This window comes from Miscanthus floridulus, chromosome 18, assembly GCF_019320115.1.
Source record: "Miscanthus floridulus cultivar M001 chromosome 18, ASM1932011v1, whole genome shotgun sequence".
Taxonomy (NCBI): domain Eukaryota; kingdom Viridiplantae; phylum Streptophyta; class Magnoliopsida; order Poales; family Poaceae; genus Miscanthus; species Miscanthus floridulus.
In genome coordinates this window covers 108,576,558-108,597,889 of record NC_089597.1, presented here as the reverse complement: position 1 = coordinate 108,597,889, position 21,332 = coordinate 108,576,558, and the positions used below count along the sequence as shown (strand labels likewise).

The 21,332-nt window shown below is 47.8% G+C and overlaps 1 protein-coding gene across 1 annotated transcript; it reads left to right on the top strand.

Annotated features, from left to right (window-relative positions):
* The first annotated feature begins 13,973 nt into the window (after positions 1–13,973).
* On the top strand, positions 13,974–14,441 carry LOC136524353 (ribonucleoside-diphosphate reductase small chain B-like). Its single transcript, XM_066517757.1, has one exon. The coding sequence runs from the start codon at positions 13,974–13,976 to the stop codon at positions 14,439–14,441; it is 468 nt and encodes a 155-aa protein (XP_066373854.1).
* Positions 14,442–21,332: the final 6,891 nt, after the last annotated feature.

The following is a 21,332-nucleotide window of genomic DNA, read 5'->3' as shown; positions in this document are numbered from 1 at the left end:
TGACATGATGAATCATTGATATGTAAACTATAACAACAAATTATAAAACTTTCATTTATAAAAACATTTAGTGAGAGTTATAAATAAAGACTATGATCGTAGCGTAAAGGAAATCCTCTCTGAGCCCACCAGGAGGAATCCACACACAAGAGTCAGCTCTAGCATCCACTTGTCACCTGCAACAGTGGGAAATAAAACCCTGAGTACTCAATTGTACTCAGCAAGACTTACCCGACAGAAGAAAAGAAAAGACTCCAAGAATATGCAAGGCTATCTGGATTATGGGTTTATTGCATCTGCAGGAAGCATTACTAAATGTGCATCCTTATATTCGATTTTTATTAACAGCCGCATTAGTTCATTAACCAACCATTCTATGTAAGCACCTGTGCAACTTTCAAGCAGGTGGTAAGCAATCAGATTTTCTTTTTCCATCTTTTATCTTCCAGTTCTTACTACGGTGCTAGAGTTAAGACAAGTCGTACCGACACGGCGGTGATTCGCGAATCAATGTGCCCAGCTGGGTACCCCAAAAACACACGGCCCGCTTGTACCCCGTGCACAAGCAAGACCAACCCACTATCCTCCTGTCATGGGGTTCAGGTCCCCGTCTAAACTAGGACTTCAAGCCCCCACCCCTGAGTCCCAGACTCAGTACAGTGCAAGGACCTCCTAACCCAAAAACCACCATGACAGTCGGTCCGGAAAGAGCCGGAACCCAAGACAAGAGAGTAACAAGTCTTCCAAGCACCCATACACAAGTATGTGCTCAGGATAATAAATTTGTGACTTGCCTAGCATCTTATGCAACGACCGGTCCTTAACCGACATAGACAGGAAAAGTAGTATAACCAAGCTATGCCCCATGGCCATAGGACATAACTTCTTACACCCACCAATACCCAAACCATATCCTTGCCCAGTCACCATTTTCCTTTCGACCATTTATATTTTCCAAGTGATAATAATACAGCAGTAATATATTTTCTATCTCTCGCGAGTGACAGACAATCACTCGACTTCTATCGGAGTCATGTAGCATAGCAATCTACACGATCCTGTCATACTAGTAAGAGTCATGGGATAAGGATATATATATGCAAGTGGGTTTTATTCAACTCCTTAAAACTTAATGCACAAATATAATTTAAAGTGCAAAAAAGTAGGGGTTATGCACCGGGGCTTGCCTGGGTAAGATTTAATCAGAAGTTAGCATTCCATCATAGCGACCGATCTCCAAAAGCACCATTTCTCCAGCAACTTCCCGATGACTCCGTGATTCATCGACGTCCCTATTACTGTATGCAATGCGATGCAATACAACAAGTAATTAATCAACTGCAATCGTGACTCGTAGAAATACGATTTACGCCTCTAAAGTTAACGAGCTGGTTCTAACGATGACCATACTTAGGCTACATATTCATGTTGTCGAATAAGACGTTATTTCCCAACAAATGTTTTAGTTATAAAATTCTAAGGTGTTTCTTTATTTTATTCTATCGATTTAATCATTATTCGAAATAGGACATCATTATCTATCAAGCAAACTAGTTATTCTGGTGCTATAAAAATTATAGTGAGCACCTAATAATGTTACTAATTTACTATAAAGTTCTTAGAGTCAACACTATCACCGATTTCTCACGAAAATTTCTATAAGTTCATATTTTAGCAATACTAAACATATTAAAATAATTAGAGCAACCCAGAAAATATTTTAAGACTATATGAACCAATTACGCTAATAGATAAATCATGATTTTAGGAGACTGACAAAATTGGTTTAGCTTTTTTATGATTTTTCTATGATTTACTACGAATTTTACAAGTTTGCTTCAGCATTAAATTAGAAAATACCTCAAAATGAAAAAGGGTCCGGCGGCACTAAACTGGCCCAGCAGCCCAGCGTGGACTAGACCAGCGGCCAAGGCAGCCCAGGCGAGTGGGCATGCCAGGCAGGGACGGGCGCGCGACGATCAAGTGGAGGCCGACGGCCCACACAGACGCGCGGCCTAGGCGCGGACGGCAGCAGGCCGGCAGCCCGATTCAGCCGCAAGCGCGCGCGGCCCAGGAGGCACCAAGCCAGCCACGCGCGGCCATGGCAGGAAAGGCGGCACGACGACGGAGGAGGCGCTTGAGAGTGACGGCGCTGTGGAGCAGTAGGCCTAGCGCGGCCGAGGGGCCCGCTCTTGCAGGGAAACCGACGACGGCGGGCGCAACCATGGCGCGATTTGGAGACGGCGTTGTGGTGTAGCGAGCAGGGAGTTGGGAGCACCAGTGGCGTGCGGCAGCAGCGCGGGCTCGGGCGCACAGAAGGCAGCGCGCCGACCGAAAAGGGTGGTCTGCCAGCGGGCTTGGAGACAGCAGGGCACCTAGTGCAGGGAGGGGCCGATGCCGGCAGCACGAGCGGAGGAGTGAGGAGGGGCACCGGTGCTCGCGTGGGGGGCGACGCTGCGGGTACGGCATGCGATGTGGGGCAGCTGTCCAGAGTGGACCAGGGGCTCACACGTGGGGAGGAGATGAAACGGCTCAGCGGTGGGGCGCTAGCGCGAGGCAAGTAGAGGAGGGGATGGCACCGTGGAAGTTGCAGGGTGCTCGATAGTGCGCGCGAGGAGGGTCGGGCGACGATGGCGCAGTCGGTAGGTGTTCGCACGAGGCGAAGCTCCATGCGGCGACTGCGGCCTCCAGCGGCAGAAGCAAGCAGAGAGAGAGAGAGAGAGAGAGAGAGAGAGAGAGAGAGAGAGAGAGAGTAGAGGTGAGCGTGAGAGCGAGCGGGCGTCCACAAGAAGCCGAGAGTATGGAGCAGCAGCACGTGCAACCACGACCGGAAGGACGAGAATGGGGTCTATGAGGATCGAGCAAGACAAGGGATGTTGGGCCTGGCGCACGCAGGGGCAGGGCAACGTGGCACGAGCAATTAAGACCGGCTCCATCGGTGGTGGCCAACAAAAATCACAAACACGGTGACGGGCCCGGCAACGTGGCGCGACGCTCATCAATCGGAATTGACTGATTCTGAGCAAGGGGAACGCACTACCGGCGTCTAGCGGCAGAGCAAGGACGCGAGAGATCATTCATTAACGTGCGCGTCGTACCGGCGAGGTAGGCGAGCTGAATGGCCCGCGGTACCCTTGTCATTATTTGTAAACCCACAACATCACATTGACACTCAAACAAACGTACCAACATATTCACGATGTTCATTTCTTGCCGCTGATATGATTTTTCCTATTTATATTTTATATTATTTTAGCTTCCAATTATTCATTTTCTAATCAACTTTATGCATTAACAAGCATAACTAAAACCCTAAGGTTTTATTTTTTAGCCAATTTTTACTTTCGACAAATTTTGTTTATAAAAATTGTTTTTCCTGCTTAATCAAATAAACAAGCCTTTCGCTATTTATTTTCTATCAGGCATTTTTACGCACTAGTCCATACGTCATATTAACTCGTAGAAATAAAATATCTAGGAACTAATTAACCCGTTGTTCATTATAATACGCCAAAAGTGACACTTTTAAATATAAGTTGAATTTTAAAATCCGAGAAATTTGTTTCAGAAATTTTCTTAGTCCTAAATCTCGGTGCTAAATGAGCTCGTACCATGGTAGCCTGTGGCCACCTCGCCACCATCTATGCCTTCGCCGCGAGAATAAAGGGGAGGTTTCTCACGCTGGTGACGGGCGGGTTTGGTTCGACCACCGATGACATCAATGCAATACTAGGCGCAACCTGGTTGGTTAGGCTCAGGAGGACGCCCGCGGAGAGGAAGCTGATAAGGTACAAGAAATCCCCGGGAGGTGGTGGTTGCCTCAGTAGCGAGGGTGCTCCCCTCGTGAGCCACCTAGCTTGTAGTCGCTCTGGCAACCGTCGTAGCCCCAGTACCGAAGATCCAAGAGTTAGGAAAGCTCAGATTCGAGCCCATGCACCAGCAGCCCCCACCCGTGGGTGGTACTGGTGGTACTAACTGGCACCCCCGAGCCCCCGTGGGACAGATCTAGAGGTGGGGCAGGGGGGCTCAAGCCCCCCTACCACCACTGATCCCATGGAGCCCCCCTATATCCCCTCTAATAATTTTTGCCATGGCTGCTTTGCGGAGGAAAAGCTGGAGGTTGATGATGACGACTTCAGTCCTTTGAACTTTCATCCTAGATCCATCATCATTTCATGGATGGTATTCATGGTACAAACAGGTCCCTTCACTCTATTTTAACTTGATTTCTCTACTTGTTCTCTATTTGTATATCTCTTTTGGGTCCTCATGTTCTCGATGAGGACCTGTATTTTTGTTCCTTCTCAGTTTATGATTGACTACATAGAACTGATGTTCAGAGAAATTAGCCTGATGTTATGTAGTTTAATCTTGGATAGTTGTAGCCCTGCTATGTTGATAAGAGTTTAGTCTTGAATAGCTTAATCTTGGTAATTATATTAGTTTGTATAAAATGTTGTTTAGATGTAGTAAAAAAATGACAACGCAAAGAGAAAGATAAATGTCTTTCTCCCTTGTCTATCTCCGTACTCCCCTGCTACCTCTTTCACTATTGTCCCTCGTCTATTTACGTGGTCCACGCCGGCAAGAGGAATAGGAGTATGGGTACAAGCCAATGAGGGTGTGCAACTATGTCAATCCGAGCCATTGAGGCCTGAAGGCCATGGTGGCGGGATCCGCCAGGAGCTTGCTACTAGGGATGCAGACGCAGCGGTGTCGTGGCGACTCCTAGCACATCATGGTGGCCATAGTTGTCGTAGCTCCTACGCGGCTTGCGAGGGCGAGATGGCCAGAATAGTAGCGGTGGTGGCATCATTTGTGTGGTCGGGCATAGTAGCACGCAACCCGGGCAGAGGCGGTGATGCAGTTTGCCAAAGCGTGGCTACGGCGGCTGATGCTGCTAGATGCGAATAAGATGGGCAAAGCATTGTCTTTTCAAGTTGGGAGGGGGTCGAATCTGAAATTAGCAGGCCAGTTGCGGACTCTGGGGTTGTGAGAAACCAAACCCTAGATTTTTTATTATCTCCTTCATAATCTCTACCGTTTGGTTGCCTGTGGATTATTTTTATCTAGATTTTCATCATCCGAAAGGGATTCAGACATGCCTTAATTGATCGCGTTATTAATCTTGTTTTTTGTAGGTTGAAGGTAAAGTATAGTTAGTCTCCTTCCTGTGGGTTGGTTATGTGGCAGAACCGCCTAATCTAATGCCTCCCAGGAGTACTTGTCTTCCATTAGACACTAAGTACTCAAGGGAGGATACTAAATTAAGCAATTCCGTCGACCACACCCTAAGGGAGAACCCGAAAATCTACATTTTTCTATCAGGATCACAAATGAGAGAATAAAGCTTACAACATTCTTAAATCATTTCTTACATTACTTTCCATGTAGCATTAGAGTATAATATTTATTATTTATAATAGCAAAATATGAACATATTATCAGAGTTATGAACAATTTAATTTAACAGCGGAAGATAAACATGTGATCAGAGTTACAGCGGAACTAATTATCTATTCATGACATGATGAAACATTGATATATAAACTGTGACAACATATTATAAAACTTCTATTTATAAAAACATTTAGTGAGAGTTATAAATAAAGACTATGATCGCAGCGTAAAGGAATCCTCTCTGAGCCCACCAGGAGGAATCCACACAAGGGTCAGCTCTAGCATCCGCCTATCACCTGCAACAGGGGAAATGAAACCCTGAGTACTCAATTATACTCAGAAAGACTTACCCGACAGGAGAAAAGAAAAGACTCCAAGGATATGCAAGACTATCTGGCTTGTGGGTTTATTGCATCTGCAGGAGCAATACTAAACATGCATCCTTATATTCAATTTTATTAGCAGTCAGCATTAGTTTATTAACTAACCATTCTATGTAAGCATGTGTGCTACTTTTAAGCTGGTGGTAAGCAATCAGAATCATTTTACCATCTTTCATCTTCCAGTTCTTACTAAGTTGCTAGACTGTAGACAAGTCGTACCGGATCGCCGATGATTCGTGAATCAATGTGCCCAGCTGGATACCCTAAAATAGACGCCCCGCTTGTATCCCAGGCACAAGCAAGACCAACCCACCACTCTCCTGTCATGGGGTCCAGGTTCCCATCCAAACTTGGACTCCAAGCCCCCGCTCCTGAGTCCTAGACTTAGTGCGGTGCTTAGACCTCCACCATCCCCACCTCCAATCAGTCGGTCTAGAAAGAGCCAGAACCCATGATAAGAGAGCAATGAGTCTTCCCACGCCCATACACAAGTATGTGTTCAGGATAATAAGTCTGTGACCTGCCTAGAACCCAATGCAACGGCCGGTCCTTAACCGACACAGGCGGAACAAAGCAATCCGAGCCTTGCTCGAATGCCAAACTAAGTCTAGATCCAAAGTACCATTCTGTCTGGTCTCCAATTATCATTCATATATATATTCTAGATGATAATAATATAGTAACAACAATAATATATTTCCTATCTCTCGCGAGTGACAGACAATCACTCGACTTCTACCGGAGTCCTGTAGCATAGCAATCTACACGATCCTGTCATACTAGTAAGACTCATACGATAAATAAATAAATAAATAAATAAATAAGTAAATATATATATATATATATATATGCAAGTGGGTTTCATTCAACTCCTTAAAACCTAATGCACAAATATAATATAAAGTGCAAAAAAGTAGGGGTTATGTATCGGGGCTTGCCTGGGTAACATATAACCAAAAGTTAGTATTCCATCTTGGCGACACGATCTCCAAAAGTACCATCTCACCAGCAACTCCGGATGACTCCGTGGTCCATCGACGTCCTTATTATGGTATGCAATGTGATGCAGAGATGATGCACAATTAATTAACAAGGCAACAACAACTCTTAAAACAGAGTACATACTACGAACTAACAAGCTAGCTCTAATGACTAACGTACTAACCTACGTATCAACATCGTCGAGAAAGGTGTCATTTCCCAACAAGTGTTTTAGTTATACAAACCCAAGTTGTTTCTTTATTCCATTCTATCGATTTAATGTTTATTCGAAATAGGGCATCATTATCTATCTAGCAAACTAATTATTATGGAGCTACAAAAATTACAGTGAGTAGCTAATAATATTAGTAATTTACTGTAAAACTTCTAGAGTCAACACTATCACCATCTTCTCACAAAAATTCCGATGAGTTCACATTTTAACAATATTAAATATTTTAAAATAATTAGAGCAACCCTAGAAATATTTTAAAACTAGATGAACCAAATACGCTAATTGATAGATCATGATTTCAGGAGACTAACAAAATTAGTTTGGCATTTTTATGATTTTTCTATGATTTACTATGAATTTTGTAAGATCCCTGTTTTGGTAAAAGAAAAAGACTAAGAAAAGGAAGAGGACCGCTTGGGCCAACTCTGGCCCAGCTCGGCCCACGTGCGGTGCAGGCGCGATGGCGACAGGCCGGCCCAACGTGCGGCGTAACAGGCGTGGGCGGCACAAGGCCGGCCTAGACGAGGTACGCGACCGGCGGCCTAGGCCGTGGCCCACGGCGCCGCGAGCATGGCCCAACGCGAAGGCGGGACATGAGCGGCCTAGCAAGCCGGCCCACGCGGCTAGGGCAAGGCGATGGTGCTACATTTGCAAAGAGGCCCCTGAGTTTTCCTCAAATAAACCTGTAGTACAAAACACTATTCATGTGAGTCACGGTTTTACATAGGGATCCCTGGAAAAGCTTCTATTTCACTTTCTCACCTTCTCTCCCTCCTCACAAACAGAGCATGAGCAGGGGGTGACCGGTAGTCCAAAAACTGGCCATGAGGTTGTCGACGGCGGTGGGGAGGTGGCACCACGGCTTGCCCGCTGCCGGGCGCACCCGTTGGTGGACGTGGCTCAGCCAGAGCTAGAGCGTGGAGCCACGACCACGTGCGTCGACCCTTGGGACCAGGCGGCTCTACGGCGAGGGCGGGCCGACGGCGAGGTGGTGGTGCGGGGTGGTAAGGCAGGTGGTCGAGCGCGGGAAGGCGCCGACCGGTGGTGAGCTCGAGCCTTGCGGCGGGCATCAGCAGCAGGGGTGGTGGTGGCTGTGGCCCAGCGCGGACGATGGCGGGGGCGGCGATGGCATGGCCATAGCAGGGACGCGGTGCAGGGCAACACGGGGCTCGGGCGCGCTTGCGCGTGCGGTGGTTGGGCGATGGGAGCGGCTAGATGGAAAGCGCGGTGTGGCGGCATGGCACCACTTGGGAGGGGCTGCGCTATGGGGCTACGGTCCAGCACGAGCCATGGGGGCTCGCACGCGCTCGCACGCACATGCGAAGGGCTGGGCGATGGTGGACGTAGCCATGGCGGGTGCTCGAATCAGTAGAGGTAGGCAGAGACAAGCAGAGACAGACAGAGGCAGAGACCAAGAGAGTGAGAGAGAGAGCAGAGGCGAGGACAACAGCTCGGCCTCGACTTAATGACGCACGAGACATCAGACAGGCATCATGGCAAGGACATGAACAGCAGCATAGCGAGAGAGAGAAAGAACAGGGCAAAGGTAGTACGCGGCAGCAGCAGCTCGAGTAGGTGGGATGAACGGCTGAGATCGCTCGCTATAGGTGCCGGTTCCACGAACAGAACGCCAACGACACGGTTCACAGCGCGATCTAAGGAGGTTAGGGGCAATTTTTTATGAGTGCAACGTGACTCCCATCATGACTACAATCTGTACTGTACTCAAGTACTCATCTTTATGCAACCAACACTATGAAAACATAGACCTAGTGTTTAAGAAATTTAATCAAAATTTCAATGCCAAAACGACATCGTTGTTAGGTTTCCAGACTTAAATCGTTTAGTTCCAGAAGCTGAAATTATATTCCACTTTCAATTCTTGAGCTATCAAAAATACCATGGAACAACATCTATCCACCAAATCAACAGTTGCATTTTCATCTACTAAACTTGCACTTCAAATTTTATTTAAGTACAATTACAAGTTATATTTTATTTTTATTTATAAAAAATGTTTTTCATGCTTAATCAAATAAACAAACCATTCATTATTTATTTGCTATCAGGCATTTTTAAACACTTTCTTTATACTTGTCCAAAACAAGCCCTAAACAACTTTTGTCCACAAGATTATTTAAAAGTTGTTAAGCACCAAAACAAGTTGACTAGCGACACTTATTTGTTTGTTTTATTCATGAAAGCGAGTCACACAAGATTCGTTTATAATTCCATGTGTGCTTTAAATTTTTAAACCCAAAAACTTGTTTTGCTAATTTCTCTTAGGCATTAACCTAGGTGCTAAGCAAGCTCATAACACCAGAGGTGTTATAGGTTATGTGGTCATTCGGTAGTGTTTGGTTAGGTGTATGGACGTGGGTGGGAATGGATGGAGACAATTTTATTACATCAGACCTGGGTACCATAAATTTGTCATTGATAAAATTGTTGCACATTTGTATAGTTTATCTTTAAATAAGTTTTGCTTAGGTTGGAATTAGATGTCATAGTTAGAATAAGAATTAAGTTGCCTAATTCACCCCTCCTCTTAGACGTCATGGTCCATTCAGCCATTAAGGTAGCGTTTGGTTGAGAGACAATGTGGAGTGGGATGGTCCTCCTTCTGTTTTGTGGGATGGGATGAGTCCATTTTTTGTTTGGTTGAGGAAGCTTAGGACCAACCCATTTTTTGTTTGGTTGAGAGACAATAAAAGTGGGATGAGCTACTGACATATGGGGCCCACTTGTTAGTTTTTTCTTTTTCTTTCTTCTCCCTTATCTCCATCGTCCCCAACCGCATAGAGACAGAGGTCTCGTGAGCTTGACGGGATGGAGCTCCTGCCTCCTAGCGCTAGGCCCGCCCGCGTGCAGCACTTCACGCCGCCGCCCACGCCCGAGCCTCGCGTCGTCGCCTGCGCGTGGAGCCTCGCACCGCTGATGCCGCTCGCACGAAACCCTCGTGCCGCCGCCCTCCGGCGACTGGATCCCTCGCCCGTGGCTGTGACTAGAGCCTTGCCGCCTTCTTCTTCAGCACTGGTGGCCGCTCCTGTGGAAACCCTCGACCTCTTCTTCAGCACTGGCGGGGCAGTAACTCGCCCGTGCAGCCGGAGCTCACCCGCGCAGCGGCGGCGGTGCCTGAGGCTAGCCGCGGTCGGACCTTGCCTTTCCTCTACGCACCTCCTCCTCTCTTCTTCCACACCGGCCAGCGAGCGCCTCATCCCACTTGGGATGGCCCCATCCGAGAAATCTAAGGGGACAGAGTGAACCCGAATCTCATGCGAATATTCTCGAGTGGGACGTCCTCGTTCCCGGGAGACTCCCAACCAAAGATTAGTCATCCCAGGACCGTCCCGTTCCATCCCACCTTGTCCCTCCATCCAAACACAGCCTAATGATAGGTTCTCATGTTTGGCTAACATGGATTTGAAATTTCTAAACATCATAGCTTCTAGCTTATAGTTCAGAGTTTAGCTTGACAAAATCTCCCAAATGACCAAACAGTGTCAATTTGATTTAACATGTATTCCTCTAAAGCTGATTCGAGCTTCGTAATGTTTTTCATCCACTTCCCTGCAAATGCATTTTTCATCTTCAATCATAAATAAAAAATCCTGATTCAAAACTGTTGTCATTTGAGCCATCTTAGTTCACCTATTGTAGCCTTTATTGACTGAAGGCTCTAAGCCTTCACTTTGTATATTGATTGTTCCTTTCATGATTCCTCCTAATATCCAAGTAACTTATCAAAGGACTAAGGTTTTCATGAGCATTTTAGCTTTCTCTAATCAGACGTCTATGTAACTTTCCCATTAGCTTAATTAAGCAATAAGCTTTAGCTTTTCCTTACTCTCAAATTATCTAAACCTTTACATAGACTAATATGTGCCACTATTTATGCAACAAATTAATAAGATGCAATCTCAACTTTTAGTAACATGTCATTAGAGGTGTCAAAATTATATTTCTCTCTAGAAATATACATGATTGATTAAGAACACCTCTTATATCATGAATCAATGAACTGACATATCAATGTGCATACAATTCTTTTCTTCCATCCAATCTTTTAGGCTGTCTCCAACAGGCGACCCATTGCGGAACCCAAACCCAAAATGAATTTCCAACACAATACCTATAGCCTCCAACAGAGTACCTATATGGAAGATTCATTTTGGGTGCCAGGAGAGGCATAACCCAAATCTAAGTATCCTCTCTCCTAGAGACCCATTTGTAGAAAGGGTTGTCTTTTGGGTCTTGTTGTTGGAGAAGACCAAAAAAGATATTGAACCCTTTGCCTGTAGCACTACCCAAAGGATGAATGGGTCTTGTATTTTGGGTCATGGTTGTTGGAGACAGTCTTATAAGACGAACTTTGCACCATGGTATCTAGCACCTCATTTGGCCTGTGTCCAGAACTTCGATCGGCCACATCAACAATCCATCCATCGCCTCGAAAGTCTGCGAAGCTTCACGGGGCGTCAGCCTGTCATATGCCCTCGTCATACTCGGCATAACATGCTGGCGAGACAGGGGCGAGCACATCGCAGAACAGGGCCCAGGCCACACGGGTCAGTAGCAACGACACTTGGCACGACGGTGCGGCCGTAATGCCTTGTAGGAAGATGGCGAGTGGTAGGGAGCATTGGCGGCAGATTAGGTAGTGTTTGGATTGAGGGTTTAACTGGGTTGAAGTGGGTTCGACCTAGGTCAACCTGTGTTTGGATGAAAAATGAAGTGGGTTGGGTTCGGCCCAGTAGAGAATATGTTGTCCAGATGCGGGTTGGATGGATTCCTCTAAAATGAGCGGACCACACGGACCCGTATCACATGCGCTTGGTGTTGGTCACCTCCGCACGCTATCCTCACCCCATGGCTTCGTTTCTGCGAGGCGAAGCGCAGAAGCCGGTCGCCGCTCACCGCTGGCCCTTCCAGATCCGGCAGCGCCAGCCGTCTTGGCCTCCCTCCCTGCTCCCGTTTGTGCCTCCCATCGCCGGTCCTCGCTCCCCCGCCGTCCTCTGTTCTTCCGTTGCCGGGATCCGACGCCGCCCCTCTCCCATCACCTCCACTGCACGGTCCTCCCTCCCCTCCAGCCGGTCCTCCCTCCCCTGCAGGCGTCGCCCTTCACGGTTGGGCCTCCATGGCCTGCCATCTTGTCCCCTGCAGCCAAGGTAAGAAACCCTAGCATGTGAACTCATCTCTGTATTTGGTAGAAATTGGAACCCATGTTTCATCTTGTGTGGTCTACAAATTTTAACTTATTTGCTAAGCGATTTTGAACAGAACCAATGTCATGGCTGCATTATTGGTTTAAAAATCATTCTTGTATTGTAGATGGATAAGAGGACCAAGATTGTAACTTTTGCAGCTGCTGTATACATGTTATTGTCAATGATGGCCTTGATTATTCTGACTAGAAAACGTAAGCGTGATGCAAGAAGGATTGGTATTACCTATGGGCCTATGGAGGAAAGGGATAGGATTAGACTAGAATATCTAAACAACAAAATTTGGAAGGATGATACAACTAATATCATGTAAGGCTTGAACTTATGTAATGCCTTGAACTTGCTTTATTTAAGTAAGGCTACATCTAATTATTATCATGTAAGGCTTGGACTTATGTAATGCCTTGAACTTGCTTTATAAGTAAGGCTTGAACCTGATGCATGGGATTCTGTTCGTGTCATTGCATATTATTTTTCTTTCATGAATATGCTTTGAACTTGATTGGAAGTGAAGATATTTGCAATGTGTGGTAATCTCACCAAAGAGGTGATCATATTCCCTGCCAACCCTCATCCCTCTAACCAAACAAGGAATGGAACCACTCGAACCCACTGTATCCTCCAACCAAACAGAAAACTAGGTTGAACCCATCTCTGTAGCCAAACAAGAGATGGGTTGATTCCAATCCAGAGAAGTGGGATGGACCCAACCCATTCCATTTGGCTCCCAAACCAAACACATGCTTATAATCTCAAGCAAATGCATGCTTATGTGTATATTAGATGAACTATGCCAGAAAAAAAATTATGCAATCTACAGTGTGCCACCCTTTTGTTCAATTTATTTATGATACAAAAAAGGTGCTGACAACTAGCATGGTTTATCCAATTTTAAAGTTAAAGAAATACCTTATGCTTTATTGGCTACTTTCTCTATCAAGTATATGTTTATTTTTAGTGTATTTCTCTGTTTGCCTCTGCAACTGACATGTTAGTAAAGATTTTATTCCGATATAAACGCAGGTTCAGTTGATGCAGATACTAGAAAAAGCAGTGACCACAATGGGTTTGAGGCTGACGGTCAATATTAATCATTTTTTGCATACATCATGTTTACATTATATATAGACACGTCATCATGTACATAGCATCTATATATGCTTTTCTATGTGAAGTGTCACGGAACCACTCCATGCACCATGTTACTTTAAGTCGGAGGCAAGATATACATTGAAATACCTTATTACAGTAATTTATAACAACTTCTAAGCTTTCTTACCTTTTTTCACATAGAAATAGTGATACATGTAAAGGATGTATTTCAGAAAACACTGATCTTATCAATCTATCTACCCACCCTATAATACATCAGTTAGAATAAATCTATAGCCACACAACAAATGTAGAGCTCTACAGTCATGACCTATGCTACATCCACACCTATGAATGCACCCAGAAAATATAACATCATCCAAACGAATACACCAGATTATCTCTTAGCCATTCTCTCTCGTTATTCATCCGACTCATGTTCCCTCCGTCGCCCTCGTACGGACCTCCCACGCGCATGCGCCCTGCCGCCACGGTTGGATCCCTAACTCCCTCAGGTTGTTTTTTGCGTCTCTTTTTTGCTCGAACGAGTGTGGAACCTCATCCACCTCGCCGGCTCCTCCTCTCCCCCATGCCCAGTGATTAGCGTTCAAACCCTAACCGCCCGCACAAGGGAGCCGCCACCGCCGGTGGGAGGGGATGCCGCCACTGGCACAGGGAGATGCGAGGGGCTGGCCGCACGCCACACGCGGGCGCAGGGCCGCGCGAGGTAGGCCGAGTGCCGGGCCAGGTTCCAGCCGCCGAGAGCCAGCTGCCCACAGCCGCGGCAAGCTCGATGAGTCCCGCCTCCGCGAGATCATCGCCGACGCCGTGGACATCGAGCGTGAGTTCGTCTGCGACGCGCTCCCCGTCGCGCTGGTCGGAATGAATGGCTGGCTCATGAGCCAGTACATCGAGTTCGTCGCCAACCGCCTACTCATGGCGCTGGGGCACAAGAAGATGTACGACGTCGCCAACCCCTTCGACTGGATGGAGCTCATCTCACTACAGGGCAAGACCAGCTTCTTTGAGAAACGCGTCGGGGAGTACCAAAAGGCATCCGTAATGTCCATCCTTAGCGGCGGCGCTGCTGCAAACCATATCTTCAGCATCGACAAGGACTTCTGAGTTGACATTTGTGATTGCGCGCTTAATTTATTGCTCGGATAATCTCATAGTCATAACCTTATTGTGCTTTTTCTTGCATGCTAGATGCAGTACAGGTAATTAGTGTTCTAGATGATGCAAGATGGTGTTTCAGTTGCTGTGTTATTAGGCCATGTTCGTCTGGTAATAACATCTCAATACAACGGTTGTTCTTAAGTTGCTGCGCTCATGGTGTCTGACGCAATGCCTGTGACTGAATACACTTACCCGTACAGAGATTTTAGCTGTACATGAAACTATAAATTTTAGAAATTTCTGCAACTCTAGAATTTAGCACTTGATATTATGTCTGGAGTTGCTTCCTCCATTGGGTCTTGCTTCCTCCATTGTTTCATCCATAAAGGAAATGTAGTACTGTTTCGCTTTGATCTTGCGAGTAATTAGTTCATTTTTCATGTCGTGTGTGCAGATTAGTTCACCCAGAAGATGTGGTGCAAAATTACTGGATATTGAGAGGCCCATCCGTGACGTCCAGATTTGGGACACGGTTTGTCGTGCTCCTCTCTTCTGTTCTTTTTTCTCCCCTTTTTGTGGTGTTGTTTACCCTCTGTGCAACACAATTTGTAGTTTGGAGCAAAGGTAGCTGTAGGAATTTCAAAATGATTCAGAAACAAGACAATTAAGTATTAGCCATTGGGATCCTTAATTACTTCATGCATCACATAGCTCCTTTTGTCGAATTTGATACAATATCTGTGCAGCAGGATTCACATATAGTTTTGAGCCTGTTAACTTCCCTTTTGTTCTATATTAGGATGCATCATGGTCTGACAAATTCTACATGTATTATCACTCACCTTTGCAAACTTTCCACTTGTCAGATTTCAAAAAAATGACATTGTGTCCAATTGTATGTTGCTTAGTAAGAATCCTGAAGATTTGCAGCATTATAGTTTTGTCTTTGTGCTAATTGTTTAGTGACCGTACTGCTTGCAAATCTTGGACGATAATACAAAAAACACTGAAGATTTGAAGATCAAACTAATTCTGAACGCTAATCACTGGGCGTGGGGGAGAGGAGGAGCCGGCGAGGTGGATGAGGTTCCGCACTCGTTCGAGCAAAAAAGAGACGTAAAAAACAACCTGAGGGAGTTAGGGATCGAACCGTGGCTGTAGGGCGCATGCACGTGGGAGGTTCGCGGGTGGGCGACGAAGGGCAGACACACTAAACATGAGCCGTCGGATGTGGATGAGTAATGAGAGAGAATGACTAAGAGATAATCTGGTGCATCCGTTTTGATGGTGTTATATTTTCTGGGTGCATTCATGGGTGTGGATGTAGCATAGGTCATGACTGTAGAGCAGACATTTGTTGTGTGGCTGTAGATTTATTCTAACTGGTGTATTATAGGGTGGGGTAGATTTAACCATGATTCAGTAAACACAACCCGCTGGTCCCTCCAAGGATGGCACAACTACGGCCGGTGTTTCTAGTAAAGGTAGCAGCAGCACACTAATAGTCTCTTTATGGTCTCATCGTATCACAAGCTACCTCAACTGCTTTCTAGTAAAGACGAGACTCCCCGAGGAATCTGCCTATGGGTCGCGCCGATCGACTAGAGGACTATGATAACTGAAGTGTCGGTGTTTCGAGTAAGCACCAATGAGTAAATTTGTGTTATTGTACGTCTAACCTGGATGGTGTACTAAAAGACACAAGATTTATACTGGTTCGGGCAGAATGTCTCTACGTCTAGTTTGTGGCTGCTGCTCATGTTATTAGCACTGAAAAGTTCGTAATATGGGTTACAAACGGGCGAGAGAGGAACATGTCCTAAGTCTCTAATGGAAAGGTCGAATGGATGCTGAGAGCTTGGTTGCTACTCAACTGTGTGGCGTGATGTGTGGTGTGATGAATTGATCCCCGTAGTGGGGTGCCTTGCTTTCTCTTTTATAGGCCAAGGGAGAGTAGGGATTACAGATGGGAGAAAATAATAAAACCAAAGGCAAAGGAAGTCCACCAAGGACGTCGGGTCTTCCTTTTCCTCTATGTGGGTCCCGCTGACATGGCAGGAGACGACAGGGATAGCCCTACGCTGGGCGCACGTCTGCTGATCCTGACAGGGCTATGCTGGGCTTTTGTCCGCTAATGATGCCATGTCCTGGCATTGTCAGCGGGTCGTCACGTCCCATCTCGCCCCGGCTTGCGGCACGGCGGACCAGCGTGTCGATCAGCGACCATACAGGGAGCTGACCGCAAAGTGACCGCACATCTGTTATAGCGGGCGATGCGAGTTTCCTTTTGGCCCGTAGTGGTTGTCGTGAGCTTCCGTAAGGATCCGTGCCCGAGGGCAAATGACGGTGCCCACAACATTGTAAGGCAAATGTCGATGCCCACAACACTGTTTGGGGTCTGACATGCCTAGAAGGTTATAAAATACCCTTCTGATATGACCTGACGGTACTGTCCCGTAGCTGTATAGGGTACAGTCCTCGGTATTGCGGTTGACTTTGAGCGCTTTGTCTTATCTGTTCCGCCTAGTTCCTAGGTCGGTATTGTGGTAATGTCGTCATAGGCGTCGGGCAAAGCGGAGCCAGCCCTGAGACATCGGGCGAGGCAGAGTCCGTCCTTAGATGTCGGGCGAGGCGGGACCTGTCCTCGGACGTCGGGCGAAGCGGAGCCTATCCTCAGATGTCGGGCGAGGCGGAGTCTGGACGTCGAGCGAGGCTGGACCTACCCTCGGACATTGGGCAAAGCGGAGCCTATCCTCAGACGTCGGGCAAGGCGGAGCCAACCCTCGGGGGTTGGGCGAGGCGGAGTCCGTCCTCAGACCTCGGGCGAGGCAGAGCCAGCCCTCAGGGGTCGGGCGAGGCGGAGTCAGTCCTCGGATGTCGGGTGAGGTGGAGCCTACCCTCGGGGGTCGAGAGGGGCAGAGCCAGCCCTCCGACATCGAGCGAGGCAGAGCCAGCCCTCGGACGTCGGGCGAGGCGAAGCCCGACAAGCGGTGTAACCGCGCTCTTGATCGCGTGGATGAATCAACGTCGATGATCATTAGCTCCTCCTCTTTGGGTACCCTAGTATTGGTCCCCGACAGTAGCCTTCGAGCCCCCGGCCATTCGAGTAGAATCGCCTGGGGGATTTTTTGACTTGCTAGTGGGTGCGTGCGAGCGCACCCGCTGGGTGTAGCCCCCGAGCCTATGGAGGAGTAGAATATTCCTTCAGAGTTTTTTCTAAGAGAGAGAACTCTGAGAGCCCTAGCCCTCTGTTGTTGCCCATGGCGCGTCCTGAAGATGGTCATTTCTCTTTGCCGAGGTCGGACCCTTCGCGGGTACGGTCGCAAGATTTCATGGATTGTTATCTGGATAATTTGATTGGGGTCCCGACATCTCGTTCGTGGGGATCCGACCAGGGTCCGCCCGGCTGAGACTCAATCATGGGCCGAGATGCCCGTGGCGCTCGTGTGCCTAGGTGCTGGCCGCTTGCGGGCCCCATCCGTTTCCATCCCTTATTGTAGGGGTGCTTAGAGCGGCTATTGGGCCTGTTGATGGGCCAATCATCGAACTCCTAGGCCCAGACGGGCGTTAGATGTGTTTTTTGTCCCGTTATTCCTTTTACTCATAACGAGTCCCGGTCCGCCCGGGGAGGCAAAACATCTAGCGGGTTTTTCGAAAGAAAGGATAGGGATTGCATGCGCATATCCCGCGGCGTGACATTGTGGCAGATCGTGGCAGGCGTGGAGATCTAGGCGGATGGTTGGTTTCCTCGCATCCGTCGCCCTTATAAAACCAAAAGGTTCACCCCCAGGGTTTCATACTTTGCCTCCTTGCCTTTGCATCTGCAACCTCCGCCACCAATCGCCTAAGCTCTCTGCATCCGTGTCTTAGCCGCCATCGAGTTGGCATCCACCCACCCCATCTTCCAATGGAGCCGTGGTGCCTCTCTGATGTCATCCTCCGGCGCAAGGAGGGCCTTGTCCACCGCGGTCTTCTCTGCGCACGGACCGCCGCTGAGGAGTGGCGGCTGCTCGGCGAGGAGGACATGTCGTCACTGCCCGATGGCTACGTCGTCTCGTTTGTGCGTTTCCACGAGCGGGGGCTTGCGACCCCTGCTCACAAATTTCTCCAGGGGTTGCTGCACTACTATCAAATTGAGTTGCAGCACCTCAATCCCAATGGAATCCAGCACATGGCGGCATTCGTCGCCCTGTGTGAGGGATTCCTGGGGATTAGTCCCTACTTTGATCTGTGGCGGTACTTCTTTGCCGTCACCCTTCAAAAGAAAGGGGAGAAGGAGCAGGAGCTGAGCACGCCGATGGGATGCGCCAGCATCCAACTCTGGAACAACCGGGTCGGCGAATTCCCGCCAATGCGTTTGTCAATCTCCAACAAGGGGTGGCATTCACATTGGTTCTATCTCAAGAATGACGCAGCCGCCCCCTGAAAGGGTCAAGATGGCGACTAGAGGGGGGGTGAATAGTCCTTTTTGAAACTTAATCACGTTGGCTAACCGAAACAAGTACGGAATTAAAACTATCGGTCTAGCCAAGACTACACCCCTCTATATATGTTCACTAGCACCTTGCAAAGATACTAATTATGCAACTAAGGTGCCGGGCTAGCTAGAGCTATCCTAAACAATTCTAGGAGCAAGGTTACACAAACCTATGCCACTAGTACTTTAAGCAACAAGGGAGCTCCTACACATGCTAGTAAGCAAAAACACAAAGCTAACTAAGCTCACTAGCAATGCTCAATAACAAGGCAACCAATGCCTAATTAGAGAGCGTAAATACTTAGCTACACAAACTAAGCAATGTGACTAACAAGGTTACTAAAACCAAATTAGCCACGCAAGGGAGCTACTTCTATGCTACACAAGCAAGAAGGTAATTAGCAAGCTACACAAGCTATCTAATTACAAGAGTAACTACACAAGCTTAATATGTATAAAAGTAATTGCAAGCTTGTGTAATGGGGATGCAAACCAACGGAAAGAACAAGGTTGACACGATGATTTTTCTCCCGAGGTTCACGTGTTTGCCAACATGCTAGTCTCCGTTGTGTCGACCGCTCACTTGGTGGTTGGGAGGCTAATTAGCATCACCCGCTAAGCCCGCACGTCGGGCGCCGCAAGAACCTACCCCTTGAGTGAGGGTAGCTCAATGACATGCTTTACTAGAGTTGCTCTTCGTGGCTCCCGTGGGGCGAGCACAATGCCCCTCACAAGCACTTCTCTAGAGCTCCGCACAAGCTTCTTGCGGGCTTCGACGGAGACCACCACCAAGCCGTCTAGGAGGTGGCAACCTCCAAGAATAACAAGCACCACCGGCTTACAACTCGATCACCTAGTGCCACTCGATGCAACCTCACGATGCACTCGCACTAGAATCGCTCACTCACACAATCGAATGATCACTATCAAGCATATGTGTGATGGAGGGCTCCCAAGCACTCACAAGCATGGACACTAAGTCCCCTTAGGTGCTCAGCACCAGCCATGGCCGAAGGCCACTTCTATTTATACCCGCAAGGGCTAAACTAGCCGTTACCCCTTTTACCGGGCAACTGTCGGGTTGACCGGACGCTCCGGTCGAGTTGACCGGACGCTGGACCTCAGTGTCCGATCGCCCGCAGACGGCCACGTGTCCTGATTCCAACGGTCACTTGACCTGGCCGGACGCAACAACTTCAACTGACCGGACGCTGGACCTCAGCGTCCGATCGTTTACAGTAAGGTACCGACCTTGACCGGACGTGTCCGGTCGCACTTGATCGGACGCAGCCCAGCGTCCGGTCACACTCCAGCTCCTTTGTCACCATGCGTCAGCCTGACCGGACGTGCCCTGCCAGTGACCGGGCGCGTCCGATCACTTCCAGTGCCAACGTCCGATGCATTCTGAGACCCTGTCTTTTCTGTGTAGGGCGCCAGTGGAGTTTCTTCACCAAGTTGATCCACATCAACTCCAACTCCATCTCCTTTGTAAATGTGCCAACACCACCAAGTGTACACCACCATGTGTATGTGTGTTAGCTTTTCACAATCATTTCCCAAAGGATGTTAGCCACTCAACTTGCCACGCCACTCGATCCTAGCGACGATGCAAAGTTAGATCACTCGAGTGGCACTAGATGACCGTTATGCAAACAAGTTTGCTCCTCTTGATAGTACGGCCATCTATCCTAAATCCGGTCATATACTTCTCTACACACCTATGACCGGTGAAATGAAATGCCCTAGGTTATACCTTTGCCTTGCGCATTCCATTCCATCTCCTCCAATGTCGATGCAACACATGCACCAACACGATCAACAATGATATGATCCACTTCATATCATCACGTGATCATATTGGTTCATCGATCTTGACTTCACTTGCTCTTCACCGTTGCCATCGTCCATCGGCGCCAAGTCATGCTCAAGCTTCACCGCCACGCAGTCCATCACTCCAAAGCCTTCGACTTGCCCTTCACGCTTGCAACCGGTCCATCAAGCCAAGTCATGTCTTGATCTTCTCCACCTTGATCACATGACTCAATGTCATGTCTCATGTGCATTTAAGCTACTTCATCATCACATGTGTGAGCTTTGCAACATCTCCAAGCCATTTTCACCTTCATGGCATATGTTGCTCACACACATGTACATGTGGACTAATCACCTGTGTGTCTCACATAAACACAATTAGTCCATCTAAGTTGTCACTCAATTACTAAAACCAAACAAGGACCTTTCACCCCCATGCCAGAGTTCACCGGGCGCCTAGTCGAAGAGGTCCCAGACTCGTGGAGGAAGTGGGGTGTCCCGGAGAAGGATAAGAAGAAGATCTAGGACATCGCCATCCAAATCCTGAAGGAGAGGGGCTTGAAGGGGTCAGACATCATTGGCGCCTAACACGCAAGGACGGTGGCGCC

Excerpts from the sequence above, each read along its gene's own strand:
- LOC136524353 (XM_066517757.1), top strand. The coding sequence starts at position 13,974 with ATGCCGCCACTGGCACAGGGAGATGCGAGGGGCTGGCCGCACGCCACA.